A 20,173-nucleotide genomic window follows, 5' to 3' on the forward strand; every position below is an offset into this window, starting at 1 on the left:
AGATGGAGAGGGGTTTTTTTCTTCCTCTGAAGCACGCAGCCTCTTCCACTCCGTAACACTGCTGCTGGTCTAAGTATAGAACTACATCCAGGCTGTTCTTACGCTACCCCTTTCCTGGGTGGAGCTACAGCTCTCATGTGACGTCTAATGAGGTTTAGCTAATTACTGTTCTCTTTGATGACATCTACTTGGAAGCCTATTTCGAACTCTTCAAGCCAGGACGGTACTTAAAAATAGTAGCCTTAGTGAATGAATGAACATCTTTCCTTCTACGGAGCAGAGGAAGACTCCTACGTACTAAGGAGTAATTCAGTTGCAGCGTGAAATAATGACTTGACACATCTGCTCTGCCAGCTTTTGAAGGGAAGACTTAAGAAGATTAAAACATATCCTTGAAGAATAAAAGGAAAGGCGAGTTTCTGTTAGCAGTTACATTAATGGAAGTGACAGGGGGGGGGGAAAAGGGAGAACAATATAAACTCTTGGTGTTTTCTGTGAGTGAAAGTCCAACCTGTTGCAAGCTTTCCTTCTGGTTTATTCTCTTCTGAATATCCCTGTAGGTCAGACTGAAAGGTTACAGAAGAATTTTCTTTTGTATTTCTGGAAAGAGGAAATCTGACCTTCTAGCACGGCTGGAAGAAGCACTGTGGCTGCTTCAACATGGAGGTTATGATGGTACCATCCACTTCCCTCCATCAGAAGCAATATTTTTTCCTCCATTTTTCTTTCACTTTGAGCTGTTTTCTTTCCTGAAGAATTCTGGCTGTCACACCCTGACACAGTATAATTTTTTGGCTGTTTGCTCAGCCCAGAAACATGAGGGAAGGATTAGGAGCCTGCTTTAACTTCTATGACTGCAATGGCACTCAAGAAGCTTTTATATTCCAAATATTTTATATAGAATGGGGAAAGGTCATGTATAATTAGGAGTAAAATTTCTGAGGTAACTCAGTATATATTAGATTTATTGAAATACATCTCCAAGCCAGCTACAAAACTCACATAACTCACATAATTTACAGAACCATAATTCAACTAATCATGGCAATGTGTAGGTGTCCAACAATAAAAAAACACTTATAAATCAATCATTTAAAGCATTACAAAACTATAAAAATATGTCAAGATCACCTAAGGCAAATTTCCAATAACAGTTTTGGCACACTTTGCATGCTGTGGCATGGTATTTGGCAATTTGTTTGGTAGGTTACTCATTATAGAAAACTCTGAGGTAAAATCAGTATGTGTGTAGACTTTAGCTCTTATATTTCAGGCTAATGAGATTCTTAAGCTGTTAACAGTTACTTAATCTTTATGCTGAGCCTTTTGCTCCAGTGTTTTCTCAAACACCCTAGTATATTTTGAGTATTCTCTGACTCTTTTGGTTCCCAGAAGGCTGGTGCACTCTTTCCAGTACCCAAACACCTTCTCTTGAAACACCAGGGCAGAGTCTGCACTTACTTTCTTTATTCCATTGTCAGTCCTGTTGAATTGAGATCGCTTTGAACTCGATTCTTCCTTCCCTCCCCATTGAAACAGGAAAGTCTTCTGCACGTGGTTAGGGAGGCTCAGAAGGGGGGAGGAAGCCAAGCCTCTTTCTTTTCTTGAGGGGGGGAGGGGAGAGAAGCCAGGCAGGGAGCCTCTTTCTTTTTTTGGAGGGGAGGGGGAGAGGATCGAAAAAGGGAGGGAGGAAAAATCCAGGACCGACAGAAGTTGAGAGAAATTAGGGGCTTCTCCTTTAAGGCAAGCGTGTCACATGACCAGGTGTAGCCTATTAGAGGTTCTCTACCACGGAGCTTTCTTTCCCAATCTGGAGCTTTCTTTCCCAAGCTGGATATTCAGGCTTAAAAGCAGTCTGAGATATCGCACAATAAAGGTAGGGTCACTCCGGATCAATCTTTCTTGCTGCAGAAGGAAAATTAAAATCGCTCAAAATCCAAACGGAAATCGCATTCTGTGTAGAGGGCAGGGACTGAATCGATCTGGGGTTGGAATAAAAGCTCCATGCAGTTTATACCCAGGACTCGTCTTGAATTTTTAACTGACTCTTAAGGTCTCCAAAGGCAGTGCTGGCTTCTAATATGGAGAACAGGGTTTGATTCCCCACTCCTCCACATGAAGCCAGCTGGGTGACCTTGGGCGAGTTACAGTGTTCTCAGAGCTCTCTCAGCCCCACCTATCTCACAAGGAGACTGTTGTGAGACTCCTTCAGGTAGTAAAAAGCAGGATATGAAAAAACAGCTCTTTTTCTTCTTCCTCTAACCATACTAGACCAGTGATCTCTCTACTCTTCAGAGCCAACTTCCTGTTTGATTAGGTAGGGAAATTTTCCTCCTCCTACAAGATCTGTATGTAACTACCTGCTTGTCTTTGCCAACTTTCCCCAGTTCTCCTGTCTGTTACTCTCAGTTAGGGCTGAATTCCAAAGCTGTAAGTATTCAATTCTTAACTGGGGCTGAAATCAGACTGAATTCTTCTCAGCAACCAGTTCAGAAGTCTCTTTCTATTCAGCGGATCCTAACCAATCAGATCTCTCAAAACAGCCTGTCACTCATAGCTCTCTGGCTTTGTGAAGAATTAACCCTTCACAGACCTTTATCTGTTTACACAGCACATCTAAGCTTTTAAAAGTGCAGTCCATCACAGACGTTCTTTCTGTACCTTGGCTTCCAAAAAAAATAAAGAGCATGTGTGTGTGTTTGTGGATCCACATGGTATCATGCTCCAATTGTCTTCTTCCTAGGTTTCCCCCATTCTCAACTTGCCAGAAAGAATGCTGGCAAATGTGTTAGAACATCATGTGGAAGGAATAATATGCATGTGCCTGTTTCAAAGGTCCCACCCTCATAGGTGCCATTTTCCTGCCACCAGCCTGTGGTGAATGCCACTTTCCCATTTTTTCTTCATGCTATGCCATTGCAGGCTATTAGGCTTTTTGAAAGCTTTTAAAGAAACCTGATAGCTATCAGGAATGCCAGCCTCCAGGTGGGACTTGGAGAATCTCCAAAAATTACAGCTCATCACCAGAGTACAGAGATCAGTTCCCTTGGAGAAAATGGATGATTTGGAGGGTGGAATTTTTGGTATGGTATCTCACTGAGGTCCCTGTCTTTCCCAGGCTCCAGGGCCAAATCTCCAGGAGCTTCCCAACCTGGATCTAGCTTCCCACCCACCCCCACCTGGTAGCTAGGAGTGACCTATATTATAGAAGCTACTAGGGGCAAAGCCCTTTGTATCTAAGAATACAATGGGCACTAGAGCTTGGCAGTGGGAAGAGGAAGGGGAGGAGTTGTCCAGACTGTAAGGGCATGGGATTGAATGTGTGTGTTGTGTGGGAGGTTGTGGTGGCATGGTGGCAAATGAGGGCATGGGTGTGGAAATATGGGTGTCAAGAACCTGTGGTGTGGAATGTTCGTTGATTGTGGGAGAGGACTGACCTTTGGGAATTGTGACACAGTGGTTACAGATGAGCTTTCCAGAGCCATATCTTCAGATATGTGAAGGGAAAATCAGACTGGAGATTATTCTTAGGGGAAGATTACATGGCAACCAATTCTCCCCAGTTCTGCGTCATTTCCCTTCTTGTGTGAATTAGGCCACAGACACCGAAATGCCCCACTGCCCTAATACACATGGGGTAGTCACAGTACACAGGTGTCCATCCTGTTCCTTCTTCTCCATTTTTTCACTGTTGAAAAAATGTTATGTGCCCACATGCTTCTTTCATGGTTGCTCCTTAGAAGAAGAATGGATTTTTGTACCCTGTTGTTTACTACCCAAAGGAGTCTCAAAGCGGTTTACAAACACCTTTTCCGTTTGTCTCCCCACAATAGTCAACCTGTGACTTATGTGGGGCTGTGAGAGGTCTGAGAGAACTGGGAATGGGCCACAGTGATCCAGTAGGCCTCAGGTGTCTCAAAGCATTTTTCCATTCGTCTTCCCTTCCTCTCTTCATAGCAGACTCCTGATGAGGGAGATGGGGTAGAGAGCCTCACAGGGAAGCTGGCAACTCTAAGAGGAAGACTCTCTGTGCACAGCAGTCTTGACCTTAGTAAGGTTTTTTTATACTGTTTTTTTACTTGCCAGGCCAAGGTTGGAAAAGTCAAGTCAGTTTCCATGTGTCTCCAGCCATTTACTTGTTCACCATTTACAGTTTCAGGCTGTAAATATTTATTTAGATCTTCCTGCACTTTACAGACTCAGGGGACTGATGCTGGTCTGCCTGTCTGTGCCCCAGAATACAAACAGTTGCAGGTAAGGGCTGGCCATAGCCCAGAAGGGACACACCTGCACCAGTCCCCCCCCAACTGCAGGCAAAAATGGCTTCTTTGGAGGATGGACTCTGAGGCAGTGTACGATTTTGAAGTCCCACCTCCAAACCTCCAGGAATATTTCCAACCCAGAGGTAGCCAACCTCCAGGTGGGGCCTGGAGAGCTCCTGGAATTACAGCTCACCTGCAGAATATAAAGATCAGCTCCACAGGCAGAAAGGGCTACTTTGGACAGGGTTGTGGTAGAGAAGAAACATTTAAGGCCTCCCACACAGGTTGTTGTAGAATTGAAAGACTTGAGGCCTACTGCACAGGGTTGTTGTGCATATGAAACAGGAGACAAAAGAGCCAGTTTCCTCTGCAGAATAACGCTGTGCAGTGGTCTCAAATCTGCAGAGTTGCGAAGAAGAAATACACATGGCTTGGCTGTGTCTAGAGCAGTATTTTAAGTGAGAAGGGGCTTTTCTGTGCCCTCCCTGTCAGCCAACTGTCTGGCAGAAGGAGAAAGTCCCCCCCCCCTCAAAAGGAAGGCCCTCAGGCTCCCCTGCATTGCTCTTGGAAAGGCCTCCTTCCCTCAGTCAGGGCCTGTCAGAGGCTCCTTCGCAGCAGGCCTGGAGGGGGGAGGGGGGGAGCACACTCTCCAGCCTCCGGCCAGCTCTGTCAGGGTTCTGAGGCAATTTGCAGTTGGGCTTGACAGTTAGGACAGCCTTGGGGTGAAAAGGGCTGGTGCAGCCTGTCCAAGCCTCTGTTCTCATTCCCCTTGGCAGCCCTGCTGACCTCCTCTCCCTGCGGTGGTCAGGAGCAGACTGGCAGCCATGTCTCCAGATTGCCCTGGAACTCTGGTCTGTCCTGGTGAGGGCCCAATCGGAAGGCGCGGGGCCAGGGTGCCAATCCAGGAGTTTTGATCATGGACACAGCCCACCCCAACACCCCTTACTGTTTTATTAAGAGGGAACAGATAGTTCCATAATACAACAGCAATTATCTATTGCTACTAAACTGTTCTCATTTTAAATTTTAGCCCCCCCCCCAGCTTTCATTTTTATAAAATGAAGTCTTGCTTTTGTGGAGATAGAAGGGGGAAAGGCGCAGACAGGTTTTGACTTGGTTGTCTGAAAAGGCAATGAAAATATTGCCTTATAGCACAATAGTACTCTATGACCACTTGAGCTTGAAATTTAAATAAAACTACTATAGTACATGCTATTCAGAGTGAGGAAAAAGGGGTCAGTGAAATTGCTCTGGCAGTTGTGATAACAATGGTTCTGAGAGCCAATGTGGAATTGCTGCGGAGCAATGTGGAAGGGAAAAGTTAGGGGGAAAAAGACGGAGGAAAGTAGGGAGAGAACTCCCATGTGTGGGCGCTGCATTGCAAACATGCCTATCTCTGAAATGGAGCGAATCCTTGCCATGTGGAAGCATCCTTCCTTGAACTACCAACTTGTAATCTTCCATGGGAGTCATCAGTACGAAACCCCCATCATGCTTTTGACTCCACCTGAGGTTACCCCTCCTTCCAGCTTTTATGTTTTTACTTTTATATGTTGCAAACCACTTGGTGAATGTTGTTTTAAACATTATATGAACGGAAGGAATAAATAAAAATACCAAGATAATTATATATGCTTTTTATTATATGTGAAAGATGCTCTGCCAATGCTCAGGAGACACTCTTCTTCTCCTCCTTCTCCTCCTCCTCCTCTGTATTCTTTAGTTCAGACTTTCTCAGCCAGAGTTTTTCAAAACCCTGGGGTTTCATGAATGCCCTGGAAGGGTATCACCAATCGTGTGGGAACTAATAAATCATCTATCTATCCATCCATCCATCCATCCATCCATCCATCCATCCATCCCTCCCTCCATCCATCCATCCCTCCATCCATCCATCCAACCCTCCATCCATCCATCCATCCATCCATCCATCCATCCATATATGTTGACCCACCCACCCCTCCCAAAATGGCCAATAAGTGGTCCTGGAAGGAATAGGAAGGCGAAGGCCCTGCCCATACAAGTTCATGTGGTAGTGACTGGACACCGGAGAGTTAAGAACTCTAATTTTAACTTACCTGCAGGGTGTAGGTGAGGGGGGGGGGAAGACCATAGAGTGGCATTGGCCTGCTCCAGCCCCGTTTCTGGCGTTGGGGGTGGTGGTGGAAGGTATCCAAAGAATCTCTAAACCCGGTTTAAAAAGGACAGTGTGTCTCGTGGCTATGGTTATTAACTCCTTTGTTAACAACTCAGTTGCTGTGCTTTCCAAGTCTCGCCCAGCCTCTCCTTTCCTTTGGATGAAAGTAAGTTTTTTGGCCCCTCAGCCAAACTTTCCTCAAGAAAGCTCCAACTGATCCTTCAGTGGAATAATTAGCCATCCAGTATATGATAATGAGCCTCTTGTGGCGCAGAGTGGTAAGGCAGCTGTCTGACAGCTTTGCCCATGAGATGGGAGTTCAATCCCAGCAGCCGGCTCAGGGTTGACTCAGCCTTCCATCCTTCCGAGGTCGGTAAAATGAGTACCCAGCTTGCTGGGGGGTAAACGGTAATGACTGGGGAAGGCACTGGCAAACCACCCCGTATTGAGTCTGCCATGAAAATGCTGGAGGGCGTCACCCCAAGGGTCAGACATGACCCGGTGCTTGCACAGGGGATACCTTTACCTTTACCTATATGATAATTGTGTACCACCAAGGAAATTCATTGGGGAAATGGTACCCCCTCCCCCTCTTGCTGGCCCATTCTCCTCCTTTTGCCCTCATCTCCACTTTCCCTTCTACCCTGTTGGTTTCAGCCCCACAGCTAACCTCCCCTCCCTTGCCAGCCACCACTTTCCTACTCCCCCCTCCCTCATCCCCTGAATGTTCGTATTTCCCCTCACTCCTTCCCCCTACTTCCCCATTTCCGCCCCCAGTTTACTGTCTTTTGCTGTGACTGTTACCTCAACATTAAGCACCATTTTGCTACAGCGACCCAAAACACCACCAAATGCACAGACATCTTTTTTATCTTTTTTTTGGGGTGGGGGGATTAACCTATGTATTTTCTTTTTCCCAAAACAGATTTTTCCGTAAACCTTTGTGATCTAAAGTGTGATTCTTTGGTTTTAAAGATAAAGTTATTATCTGTGTCTCCCAAAGTTTCCAGCCCAGTGGATGTGTTCTTTTCCTGCATATTAGCAAAAAGAAAGAAGGCCTAGAGGCGGAAGGAGGCTAAGGCGGGAATCCATTTGTCCCTCAAAGAATAAAGGAGAAGTCTCATTCATCTGAAATGTTATTAACTGGGTAATACAGCTTGTGTACAGCGACAAAATTATGCATCAAGTACATAAGTTTGATCCGAGTACATTGGGTAAGGTAAAGGTAAAGGTATCCCCTGTGCAAGCACCGAGTCATGTCTGACCCTTGGGGTGACGCCCTCTAGCGTTTTCATGGCAGACTCAATACGGGGTGGTTTGCCAGTGCCTTCCCCAGTCATGACCGTTTACCCCCCAGCAGCAAGCTGGGTACTCATTTTACCGACCTCGGAAGGATGGAAGGCTACATTGGGTAGGATGGAAGGCTACATTGGGTAGCAAACGTAAAACCATCCACCAGGTGGCGCTCTCATCAGCTGCACAGTGAGCTTTGGTCAGCTGCATAGTGAGACTCGACCTAGTCAAAGCAGCTTTGCAAACAAACGCAAGTTACTAATTCACCAAACGATTTACTCATCTGCCTATAATTATCCAGTTCAGTTATTTGTTACACATTTCTGTCTAGAAAAGATGCTGGGGACAGATTTCCAGTTCAGAAAAGCTTCTGAGCTTCTTCCTCAGATGAAGATTCTTTCCTAGAACATGCAACTGAAGGTCTTAAAACACAGTAAAGGAACAAGTTTAAAACACTGCAGAAGGTAAGCTTAGTGCATGCCTTTGAAGCAGCAATGTATAAAACACCAATGAAAGTCCACTGCATCTCCAGATCTAATTCTGTGCACACTTACTTGGGAGCATGCATAGCATAAGACTTCAAGGTTCCCTGAAAAGCAATAGAATATAACTCAGTTGCAACTAATTTTTGCTGGATTATTTGTGGCCTTGCGCATTTGGTTACAACATGCTTACTTGGAGGCAGATCCCATTTAAATAGTCACAGATGACCGTCAAATTCCCAAGCGAAAATCAGATCTCATAAAAATCATGGTGACTTCAACTGTAAGTACTAATAGGAAATGGAGACTCCTTGTTTTTTTATAGAGATACTAGAAACAAAGCCCATTTGTAAAAATGGGCAATAAGGAGAGGTTTGGAGAGGTTGCGCGGCGGCGCTCGGGAGGGGTGGGTGGAGGGCGGAGTGTGGGGACGGGCCGGTGTGGCGTTGGGCAGCGGGAGTCGAACGGGCGGTCGGAGTTGGGGGGAGGGGAGGTGCAGGAGAACCACGCATGTCCGGAAGTCGGCACATGCGTGGTCTGCCGTTATGGGGTGGGCAGGGGTAGGGTTGGGGAACTGAGCGACGCATGCGTGGGATGGCGCGCATGCGTGGCTCAGTCTGTTGGTGTTGGGCCAACCGCGCAGGTGGCACGGCCTGGGCGTGGCGTGGGAGCGGTTCGGAGCGCGGCGTGGGAGAACAGAGCAGTCGGCGATGCGGCAAGTAGGGGTGTGTTGGAGGGTGGGTGGGTGTGTGTGGGTGTGGGGGGCTTACCTGGGTTGGTGGGGGGCGGCAGCGGGGTTCCGGAGGCCAGCGGTGGTGTGTTCATCGGTGGAAGGGCGAGCGGGAGACGTGGGATTACTTGACGGCTTTGCGCAGAAGTTGGGACGGCGTGCGTCAAAGACGCAGCGTCCCTGCTACTTTCCCCACATCAAGGTGCAATCCACGACAGGCAAGCAGGCAATGGTGAGGCGCACTTTGTGTGCCTCACCATTGCCTGCTTGGGCCAGGAGTGACAGTCAGAGGGGCAAATCAGGAGCTGCTTTGCGGCTCCTGATTCGCCCTGCCAAGTTTTGATCACGGACAGCGCCCGCCCTAACTCCTCCCAACTTGGCCTTAGGCTTTTATTTTTAACTGCGGAGCGGTTTACAGATGGAAGAGAAGGACCAGATCAAAAACAGGAAGCTACTTCCCAGTAATGTTTCTGAGGGTGTAACAAAATGAGATTTTTTTCCTGCGAAATCCCACTTCGTATAGGGGTATTCCGCTGTTATAGCAACAAACAGAAAACAGTGTCCCATCATGTCATTTTAATGCCAGCTAGAAATATCTCCACATCTTTGCATCTAATGCTTTTATGGCATGTCTGCAAGGCAGAGTTGTCAGCCAGGGCTGGAGGAAAATGTCCTGTCCCTTTAATAAAGGTTTTCAGGGATGTTATTTCCTTTCATCCTGTGAAAAGTTTTGGCTGCCCATATCCCTACATTAAGCCTCTCTTTAAAGGAACTGGACATTTGTCTCCAGGTCAGTTGGTAACTCCACCCTAAAGAATAAAGTAGCTGCTGTTTTAATGATATAAAAATTGTCCTTAACAGTCACATGTCAATGACATATGAATAACCTCTCCCATTGCAGATTTGGCATCAATTTGTATATTAGCAGATGACCATCAAGTTCCTAAGCCAGACTGAGATCTCATAAAAAGCAGGATGACTTCAGCTGTAGGAAATAGAGACTTCTGTGTTGTGTTTTTTTTATTGAAATATGGAAGAGAAGGACCGTATCAAAACAGGAAGCTCCTTCCTAGTCATGTTTCTTAAGGTTCTAGCTTTAATTTGGGAGTTGAACTTTATGCTTCCATAACGGGTGCAATTACAGCGCCTTCCGTGCTTGGTCCTTGATGTCAGACAAGCAGTCTTCTGAAGAACAAAATGGACAAACAAGTTTATACATAACAAATCCAAGTTGGACACAGGATACCAAGCAAACCCCGTGTGCTCACATCTGAAAGCAAACAAAACATTTTGTTCATTCCTCCCCCCCACCAAAAAAAATTTTCATGTACAGAATCGCAGATCAAAACAGGGTCATTCTGCAGAAGGTCACATACTCCAGTGTAATACTTCAGAGATTTCTTGCATGCAAATTCTTTTCACAACAGCTCTTTGTTTACCCATGTGTGTGTGTGTGTGTGTGTGGGGGGGTGTTTATAGACCAGACACATTGGAAGACATCCAGACTAAATAGAGAGAACGCTAATATTAATTTCGAGCTTTCTTCAGCATGATCGTAAAAGGAAAAAAAACACCCCTAATATTCTTACATCCAAAGGCTAAGATGGTGACACCAGGGTATCTTTGATGCCAGTATGGAATGCACCATTCCTAGGCCTGTTCCAGAGAGGGGAAATATGACCGTAACACCTCAACACAGTGCATAAATAGGAATTGTGCCAGTGACAATAGCAACCCTGCAACAAGCTGCCAATCACAACGCAGCATGCTGCCCCAAACCAAGACGGAGAGTCTCAGTCCACCAAGTCTAGAATTTGAAAGGCCTTTGATGCAGTCATTTCAGCAGCTGTGAGTTTTCTCTGTCCATACTCCTGATTTTCCCTGACCTGTGTATCTAATATTTAAATTATGATCTTAGATGAGATTAAAAATGCAGCTCTACTTGTAGAAAGGATCTTTCCTTCCTCCTGCATCACCTCAAGAACAGCTCATATAACTTGGGAGAGCGTTGGGAACAATGCGAAAGAATATTTGGGGGGGGGGGGGTGACAAGAGCCCTATGGATCAGACCCTTGGTTCATCTAGTCCAGCATCCAGTCTTACATGATAGCCAATCAGTTACTCGGTGGTCCAACAACTGAACATAGAAGTCATGGCTTCTTCCCTGCTGTCGCCTCCTGGTTATGGGTATTTGGAGGTTTACTGCCTCTGAATGTGGCAATTCCTCTTAATCTCCACGGCTGGCAGGCGCTAATAGACCTGTCCTCCGTGAATCTCTCCAATCCCCCGTTATAATCACTCTATCCTCTGGCAAGAAATTCTACATTTGATTCTACCAGGTCACCATTATCAACATGTTTTCAGTTTCTCAAAGAATTCCTAAAAGTTAGTGAGGTGAGGCAGGACTTGTCCTTGCATAAACTATGCTGATTTTCCCCACAGCAGGCATTGTTCCTCTATGCACCTAATCATTCATTACAATTTCTACTAACTTGCCCAGTAAGCTAACAGGTTTATTAATTACCCTGGACCTCTTTTTAAAAACGGGTGTAACATTTGCTACTCTTCAGTTGGTTCTGGTATAGGGGCTGGTTTTAGTAACAAGTTATGGATCTGGTTTAGTAGATCACCAATATCACATTCGAGTTCTATAAGAACTCTTGGATATATGCCATTTGGACTCAAGAGATTTATTGATTTTTAATTCCCCCCTAGGTCTAGAATGTTAAGTAGGTACAACGTTTATGCAGATAGACTGGGCAATCCCCCAGAACAGCTAGGTTTTCAGTCCACTCAATCGTAGCTGGGGAAAGTGTAAAGAGCTCTGTCACATCTCCCTAGAAAGCACGATGCTTGCATTCATGTGACAGCTGGAGAACAGTTTGCAAGGTCGCACCACAATCACTTTCAGGACCTAGTATTTCTTGCCATTTAAACAACAGACCCGCACAGCTGCCCAAGCAAGCCTGTTTGTACTCTTTAACGCAGGGGTAGTCAAACTGCGGCCCTCCAGATGTCCATGGACTACAATTCCCATGAGCCCCTGCCAGCTGGCAGGGGCTCATGGGAATTGTAGTCCATGGACATCTGGAGGGCCGCAGTTTGACTACCCCACGTTACAACTCCGATCTATCCCCACCAGTCTGTGCATTCTCCCACACGTATGAACCAGACGTCTAGTCTTGTGTGTCTTTAACTCAACAAGGCAGAATGAGACGACGCTTGACACCCGCGACCCCTAAACCCAGTCCCCTAACCCAGACTTTAACCCCGAAACCTGCCGCTCTGAGCGCTTTAAGTTGACAAAAGGCGAGAGTCTGCAACCTTGGTGGCAACGCGCCCGCACAGACTAGGGCCCAGCCGCCCCCCGCCGAGCTGCTGCCTTTCCCCCGTCTGCTTGCTGTCTGTCGCTAGCTGGTGCTGGAATGCATCTTTCGGTCTGCTGCAAGTCGCCAGCTGGGGGGGGGGGGCAGAAACGCACACGAGCACTGCAGGCATGTGGGTTTGGGTGTGTGTGTGTGTGTGTGTTTTTGTTTTGTTTTGCAGAACTAGATAGCTACCGTAATAACCGTGACCTCCTGCAAAACCGTCTGGACGGGAACCCCGCCGGTGCCGACGGCTCAATGCACCGCCGAGGCACTCAGCCGGCAGTGCCGGAAGCCGACCCTGGGTGAATCGGCTGTAAGCAGCATTGCGGCGCATCCAGGAGTCGCCGCCGCCGCCTCCTCCTCCTCCTCCTCGCAAGCAAGCGGGGCTCCCCGGCTAGGGCGCCTCGGAGCGCCCGCACGCGCCACAAAGCCCAGTCCCGGCGAAGCGGGAGCCCCGCGGAGTTCTCCCTCCCCTCCCGACCGCGCGAGACGATTGGGCGGTGGAGAAAGCGAGCCCCCCCTCCGCGCTTTCCCATTGGCCGGATCCGCTGATGGACAGCTCCGAGGGCGCTTGTCCGTCCACGGTGGGGGGGGGGGGCGGTATGCATTCGCCGGGGACTGGGGGGGGTCTGCCTGAGCCGGGACGGAGGCAAAGCAGGCGCTGCTGCTGCTGCTGTTGGGGTTTCTTTCCCCCAAGGCGCAGCTTGAGGGGGGAGTCAGCGCGGCCATGGGTGTGGATGTGGAGACCATCTCGCCTGGAGACGGTGCGGTCACCCCCTGGGCTCCGGAGAGGAGCGAGGCGGGGGGGGGGGGGGGGCTTGCAGGAGCGGCGGCGGCGGCGGCGGGGGGGGGCTGGAGGCGCCGTCTGTCGCGGCGGGAGGGCAGGTGGGAATGCGGACGACCTCCGAGCAGCGGCGCCGCGCCTGTGGGGAGAAGGGGTGTGTATGTGTGTGTGCGCCGTGCGAAGGGCCGATCCTGGAGAGGGCTGCGGCGTCACCTGGACGGAGGGGGACGTGGAGGGCGGGAAGGGGGGAAGGGCAGCCTCACAGAGCACCTTCAGCGCCCCCCCCCCCCCGGCATCGGGCCACCTGCTCCGGAGTCTTCCCTCTCTGCCCGGGACCGCCTTCGGGCTCCCTTCACAGGCTCGGGCCGCTTCCGCAAAGTCCCGCGCGCGTGAGAGACTGCTCCGTCCGCTTTCGGAGGCACTTTCGGAGTGGATTTCCCTCGTCCGCACAGGCGAAAATCCCGCTGCGGAAGCGCGGTATCCAAGGTGCACGGAAGAGCGGCGACGTCGCAGGGCCGCGGCCGACCCGGGGGGGGCGGGACACGCGAAGAGAGGGGCTGCAATGCCAAGACCTGGAAAGTGGCAACAGCCCCGCCGGGGCGGGAGTGTTGAAGGGCTTCGTCATGCAGAAGGGACAACCTGCGACTTCCCCTGCTCCGGAGCCTGCCCAAGCGCCTCTGTCTGGACGAGGGGGGGGGAAGCCCCCCAAGGCTCTGTGGAGTGGGGGAGAAGCGGGAGGCTGTTGCTGCTGCAGTCTTTGCTCCGGCGGCGGCAGCCGCGAGCGATTAGGGCTATTTAAATGGCATTTGCTGACAGCTGCATAAATCCGAGCGCGCTGGAGTAATTTAGTAACAAGAGCAAATTATAGCAGGCTGCACTTCCCGGCTTAAAATGTGGCCGTCGCCATTCGGGGGGAAGGAGAGAACAGGCCGACTCTTCGGTGGCATCCAGATTCTCCCCCCCCCCCCCAATTTCTCTTAATGGGATCTGCGGCTTGTGCAACTGAGGCAGTGAACTTCTGTGGGGAATGATGAAGCGGTGCTGTGGTGCCAAATGACCGGGGTTAGGATGCGTGGCCGCTCCTGTCAGGAAGCAACCTGTGTTTCCTAGACCGGACAGGGGTGTGAATTCCTTGGGTGAAGTCAGCTAGGTGCCGGAAGGTCTTCCTAGGCGTTAGATCCAGACAGGACCGAGTGTGGCATTTAAGTTTAGCTGGACCGAGGTAAGACCCTGACAGATCTTAAAACGATTCCCTTCTTCTGGAAATAATCACAACATAGTCCCAGGTCAATCTTAGCCGGGTCAATCATTTTTTTAAATGGAATTATGAACGAATGGACAGCGGCCGGGACATTTTGGCTGGTTGGCTCAGGGAGGAGAGCAGAGACTAGCTGGATCCTGTCAGATCTCAGAAGCTAAGCAGGGTCAGCCCTGGTTGGCTTTTGGAAGGGGGAACCTCTGAGGAAAATAGGGTCATGAGGCAGAGACAGGCCATTGGTCAGCTGTGACCTTAACAGGAAAAAGGAGAGTTAGCCAATTATTGAAGTCAGATCGCCCTTGGGTTCTTGCATTCTGGTCTGGGTAAATAAAACAAGTGTACCCCTTCCTTGTGCCAGATTCCTATCAAGCGAGAGGGTTTTACACAGGTTTGTGTGCACAAGGTATAGACAAGGTATAGACTATATTGTGTCTTGTTGGCTGCTTTCTGACAAATTATTACTCTTGTGGTAGAGGGGGCTTTCCCTGCCAGTCCCTGAAATTAAATTTCTAGTCACTGTTAGTAACCTGGTGATTATATTTGCTGATCTCTGCTTAATTTTCCATGCTTTAAAATTCCCAAGATAATTTATGTAAAATAACATTTCAAAGTATGATAGATTTAGATATTTCAAAGTATTAATGCTTCTTCTGCTCAGTCAAGTTATTATTAGTAGCATTCTTTTTACTTTACCTAAGTAAAGTTTGGTGTACTGGTTAGGAGTGTGGACTTCTAATCTGGTGAGCCGGGTTCAATTCTGCACTCTCCCACATGCAGCCAGCTGGGTGACCTTGGGCCAGTCACAGCCCTGTTGTAAGCTGTTCTGACAGAGCAGTAATATCAGGGCTCTCTCAGCCTCACCTCCCTCACAGGATGTCTGTTGTGGAGAGAGGAAAGGGAAGGCGACTGTAAGCCACTTTGAGACTCCTTCAGGTAGAGAAAAGCGGCATATAAGAGCCAACTCTTCTTTTTTAATTGTTGGGCAAATTCTGTTTTCTTTAGAACAAATGTAGAGTCCAGAGGCACCTTTAAGACCAACAAAGTTTCATTCAAGGTATGAGCATTTGTGTGTGTGGATGAGCATGTACCTTGAATAAAACTTTATTGGTCTTAAAGGTGCCACTGAGTCTATATTTGTTCTACTGCTTCAAGCCAACCGGCTGCCCACTTGAATCTATTTTCTTTAAACTGTGATTTTTCAGAATGTGTTCCAGAGAATTCAGAAGTTTATTGGTGGTTCTTTATCAATCAGTTTACCAGAGCTGCCTTAGAGTTAGGCTATGGATCAGCACTGAGTACCATGACTGGTAGCATCTCTCTGAAGCCCCAGGAAAGTAAAGGGACTTCCCCCAGAATCTTTCAGCTAAAGCTGCCTGGGTCTGCATTTGGATCTTCGGCATGCTGGGCACTTGGCCCATTGCTGAACCACAGATCCTTCCTCAGTGAGAAGATCTGTAATGGTGAACAAGCTTTCTGCATAATAGGTTGTCTACTTTGACCAGTCTTCCCTTCCCATGTACAGATGAAGGAAACTGTTGGCATATCCCATAATGCCTTTTTAGTTTGACAGAGGAAATGAGGCCTAACAGACCTCTCATGTCCAGGGAATGCCTCCTAGGCTCTGTCCCAGAACCCACAAGAGATGTTCAAGGATTCCTTAGAACAGGGGTAGTCAACCTGTGGTCCTCCAGATGTCCATGGACTACAATTTCTATGAGCCCCTGCCAGCAATTGTAGTCCATGGACATCTGGAGGACCAAAGGTTGACTACCCCTGCCTTAGAAGATCGATTGAGGTGGAAATTGTTCCCTGAGGAAGTTGGAACACCTCTGACATGTCATCAGTGGTGAAAGAAGAAGATTAGTAGTGTGGTTCTCATAAATTTGTAGTCTGTACTACTCTGAAGCTACTCTAGCAAGGGGAGGGTGAGCAGAAATAGTGATGCTTCCCCTTCATCCACATTTAAGTCCAGCTACTCAACGGCTGTTTTATTTGTTCACCATTGAGACAGTCTTGACTTGCGTAGTGTTAGAAGTAACCTTGAGTCTATTCTTCCTTGTCTCTCCTTTTCATTAATTGGTTCTCTCAATGGATATTGAAATGTGCACTTGAAAGTAAGTGTTTTTATATTTCTTAACAGGAAGAACATTTCCAAAGAAAGGTCAGACATGTGTGGTACATTACACAGGTAAGGCCCATCGTAAACAGACGGCTATTTGTTGTTGTGTTTTTAGAACATTGTTTTATATTAGTCAGACTTCGCACATATAGCCACATGGGTTGTGCAGTGTCTTAAGGCAGCCTTTCTCCCCCTTTTTTACTGTTGAGAACCTCCTGAAACATTCTTCAGACTTTGAGAAACCTCAAAAATGGCGCAATTGGGAAACAGAGCTATGCACACACTCACTAATTCCCCTCCTCACCCCCTGCAGGTCCATCATTGGCCATTTTGAGAGTGGTAGGTGGGTCAACCTGACCATATATGGTCATATCACAAATAAATAAAAATGTATGTTTAACACATTTAAAAAATATTTTTAAAATGAATTAACTCCTACCCATTTGGGAAACTCTTCCAGGGCTATCGAGAAACCCCAGAAAGCCTTTCTTAATGGTTTGAATAAGTGGGGAAATGCTACTTACACTGAGATGAATTAGGATATTTGAAGTTCAGGTCACTGTTATGAAGTGTGCCTGGGTTCTTCCACCCTGTGGTTCCCCCCCCCTTCCTTTGAACAGTTCTTTGATTGGAAATGGAGCCCAGGGAGATTGTGCTCTGTTGGAAAAGAAAGCAGACGCTTATGTTCTTCAGGACAGGAGGAGACGGTTCCACTGCTGCTCTTTGCTCCTCCTCTTTGGTGCCACGCTGAACAGCTGTGGATCACCTACAAAGGGGAGAAGTGATTGCCTTTCAGTGCAGCCTAAGCAGAGTTACACCCACTGACATCAACAGACTTTATTGAGTAGTAGCTTAAAGACCAATAGGGCTACCCTCTGAAACTATCCGCTTAGCATACCACGTTTTTGTAATTATTATTTTTATTATAATTAATAAATAACAGACAATCAACAGAATCGCCCCACCAAAAACAAAATTCACCGCAGCACAACTTTGTAGCTTCATAAACCATTTGAATCCTGTACAATGTCCATTTCATCTATTACATTTCAACTGTTCATCATAATTTCAAGTCACACATTACAACACTAGTTCACATACCTTATAGTCTGAAAATTTCCTTAAGTAATTTGCCAAATCCAGCCGCGTTTTTTTTTTTTAATTTTATTTTATTTATTTATTTAAGATGTTTATACTGCCCTTCCATACAGCTCTGGGCGGTTTACATATAACATAAATACATAGAATATAGCAATCAGCATGTCAACCAGAACAATATTTAACAGGAATATATCTGACACGGGAATTCCCTGCTCCTCCTCCACATGCAGCCAACTGGGTGACCTTGGGTTCACCACAGTACTGATAGAGCTGTTTTGACCGACCAGTGATATCAGAGCTCTCTCAGCCTCACCCACCTCACAGGGTGTCTGTCGTGGGGAGAGGAAGGAAAGGTGATTGTAAGCCCCATTGAGACTCATGAGGCCTTCTGGGTGACCTTGGGCCAGTCATAGTTCTCTCAGAGCTCTCTAACCAACTCTTCTTCTTCAGTGATCTCAGGGCTCTCTCAGCCTCTCCTACCTCACAGGGTGTCTGTTGTGGGGAGAGGAAGGCCATTGTAAGCCGCTTTGATCCTCCTTTCGGTAGAAAAAAACGGCATATAAGAACCAACTCTTCTTCTTCTTCTTCGCCTGAGATATTATTTCAGGGACTCCTCCATGATCAAAAGATTGAAAGTTCTGGACGGTGGCCTCTGTTTCATTGTACCGCACTGAGGTCCCTGTTGTCATTTGGCTTCATCTCCAAATATTTAGGAATTCTCCCACCTAGATCTGGTAGCATGGTGGGATCTGGCAACCCTATGCCTGGCCCACACAGAATGTGTTTTGTCTCCTACAAGAACAGAGCGTTCTCCCCCTCCTTGCTCCCACCCTGGTTAGAAGAGCAATAAACATTTTATGTCTCCTCTTAGCTGTCTGGGTGACAATCGCAGTGCAAATTGAACTGGAGGTTACATTAAAGAAAACAGTACAACCTGCTGACATTATAATTGTTGCGCTGGAAATGAACAAGGCAGCATAAACCTCTCTAGCTGTAAGCTACTTGCATTTGGGGTATTTTGTTTTTTGTTTTTACAGAGCATGATTTCAGGACATCTGGCAGGTCCAGGTGGGATATTTCCCTTTGTATGGCAGAGCATCGCTGTGGATTTCTGCTAAGCCATCTAGTTCTTAAAATTGCCGTATCTTGAAAGATGGGCTACTTATGTTTCTAAGGGGATTTCAGTGGCAGCCGATCATCGGGGAAACTACAATGTGACTGTTTACTTCAGCAAGTCAGGACAGCTAAAAGGAAGCTGTTTGATTGTTCAGTGTAAAGTACATTCTTTTGAGAACACACAGAAGCAATTTGTTGATTTGTAAAGTCTCCGGTTAAGTCAGTAATGTTTCCCATTCTGCTTATTAAGCATGCATTCCTTACTTTCAAGGAAATTTGAGTCCGATAGGATCTTAAGGACCAACGAAGATTTATTTAAGGCGTGAGCTTTCGTGTGCATGCACACTTCCTCAGACAATGGAAGTGTGCATGCACATGAAAGCTCACACTTTGAATAAATCTTTGTTGGTCTTAAAGTTGCTATTGGGTTCAAATTTTGTTGCGTTACTTCAACACTTAAATGTTACTTTCAGGGGATATTTTAAGAGAAATATAGCAAACAGGTAATAGGATTACAAAAATTGAGTCCAATAGCACTTTTAAGAGCCAGTTTGGTGCAGTCGTTAAGAGTGCAGACTTCTAATCTGGCAAGCCAGGTTCGATTCTGCATACCCCACATGCAGCCAGCTGTGTGACCTTGGGCTCGCCACGGCACTGACAAAGCTGTTCTGACTGAGCAGTAATATCAGAGCTCTCTCAGCCTCACCCACCTCACAGGGTGTCTGTTGTGGGAGGAGGGAAGGGAAGGCGACTGTAAGCCGCTTTGAGACTCCTTCGGGTAAAGAAAAGGCGCATATAAGGACCAACTCTTCTTCAGTAATATCAGGGCTCTCTTAGCTTCAGCCACCTCACAGAGTGTCTGTTGTGGGGAGAGGAAAGGGAAGGCGACTGTAAGCTGCTTTGAGACTCCTTCTGGTAGAGAAAAGTGGAATATAAGAATCAACTCTTCTTCTTCTAAGACCAACAAAGATTTATTCAAGGCGTGAGCTTTCATGTGCAGGCACACTTTCTCAGACAAAATGGAACAAAAATCATGAGAGTATAGATGTATAGAAAAGGTAAATTAGTGGCAGATTAGTAAACTGTCATAGTATCCAAATTATCCCATATTATGCCCTATGATAATTCTTTGCTAAAACAGCTAATCAGTCCTTTTGAGTTCAGTTGTAGTTCATAAGATTGGAGAAATAAAAGTGTCCATGTGAGTAATTAATGGCAGACACTTTCCCAGTTGTGAAAAGAAATAATTAAAAGAGACTAGTTGTTGGCCCCATCCGTCTCCATCCGGGATTGTAAATCAAGCTCTTGCTGGTCTTGCTGCTTTAGATAATGCATCATATTTTATTCAGAGATTGCTATGAATGAATTAAAGAGAGCAAAACTTTAATAGAGAATGTGTACTTCATTTGATAAATAAATTATAGCGAGAAATAGAGCAGAAATATCCTTGCTTGGAGACACACACATATGCAGACATAATGTGCTCCCCCTCTTTCACCCCCAAAACTTAGATCCTTCAATTG

At 47.0% G+C, this 20,173-nt stretch overlaps 1 protein-coding gene across 2 annotated transcripts in view; it reads left to right on the forward strand.

Annotated features, from left to right (window-relative positions):
* Nucleotides 1-12,898: 12,898 nt before the first annotated feature.
* FKBP1B (FKBP prolyl isomerase 1B) overlaps nt 12,899-20,173 on the forward strand; it is a 53,541-nt gene continuing 46,266 nt past the window's right edge. The window contains exons 1-2 of one of the 2 annotated variants that reach the window (XM_077311917.1): nt 12,899-13,036; nt 16,455-16,502. In XM_077311917.1, coding sequence (XP_077168032.1) covers nt 13,000-13,036; nt 16,455-16,502 — 85 coding nt within the window. In that variant the 5' untranslated portion in view covers nt 12,899-12,999. The remainder of the gene's footprint in view (nt 13,037-16,454; nt 16,503-20,173) is intronic. The other variant, XM_077311926.1, reaches the window with a different exon arrangement.

Source organism: Paroedura picta, chromosome 1 (genome assembly GCF_049243985.1).
Source record: "Paroedura picta isolate Pp20150507F chromosome 1, Ppicta_v3.0, whole genome shotgun sequence".
In the NCBI taxonomy this organism is placed as follows: domain Eukaryota; kingdom Metazoa; phylum Chordata; class Lepidosauria; order Squamata; family Gekkonidae; genus Paroedura; species Paroedura picta.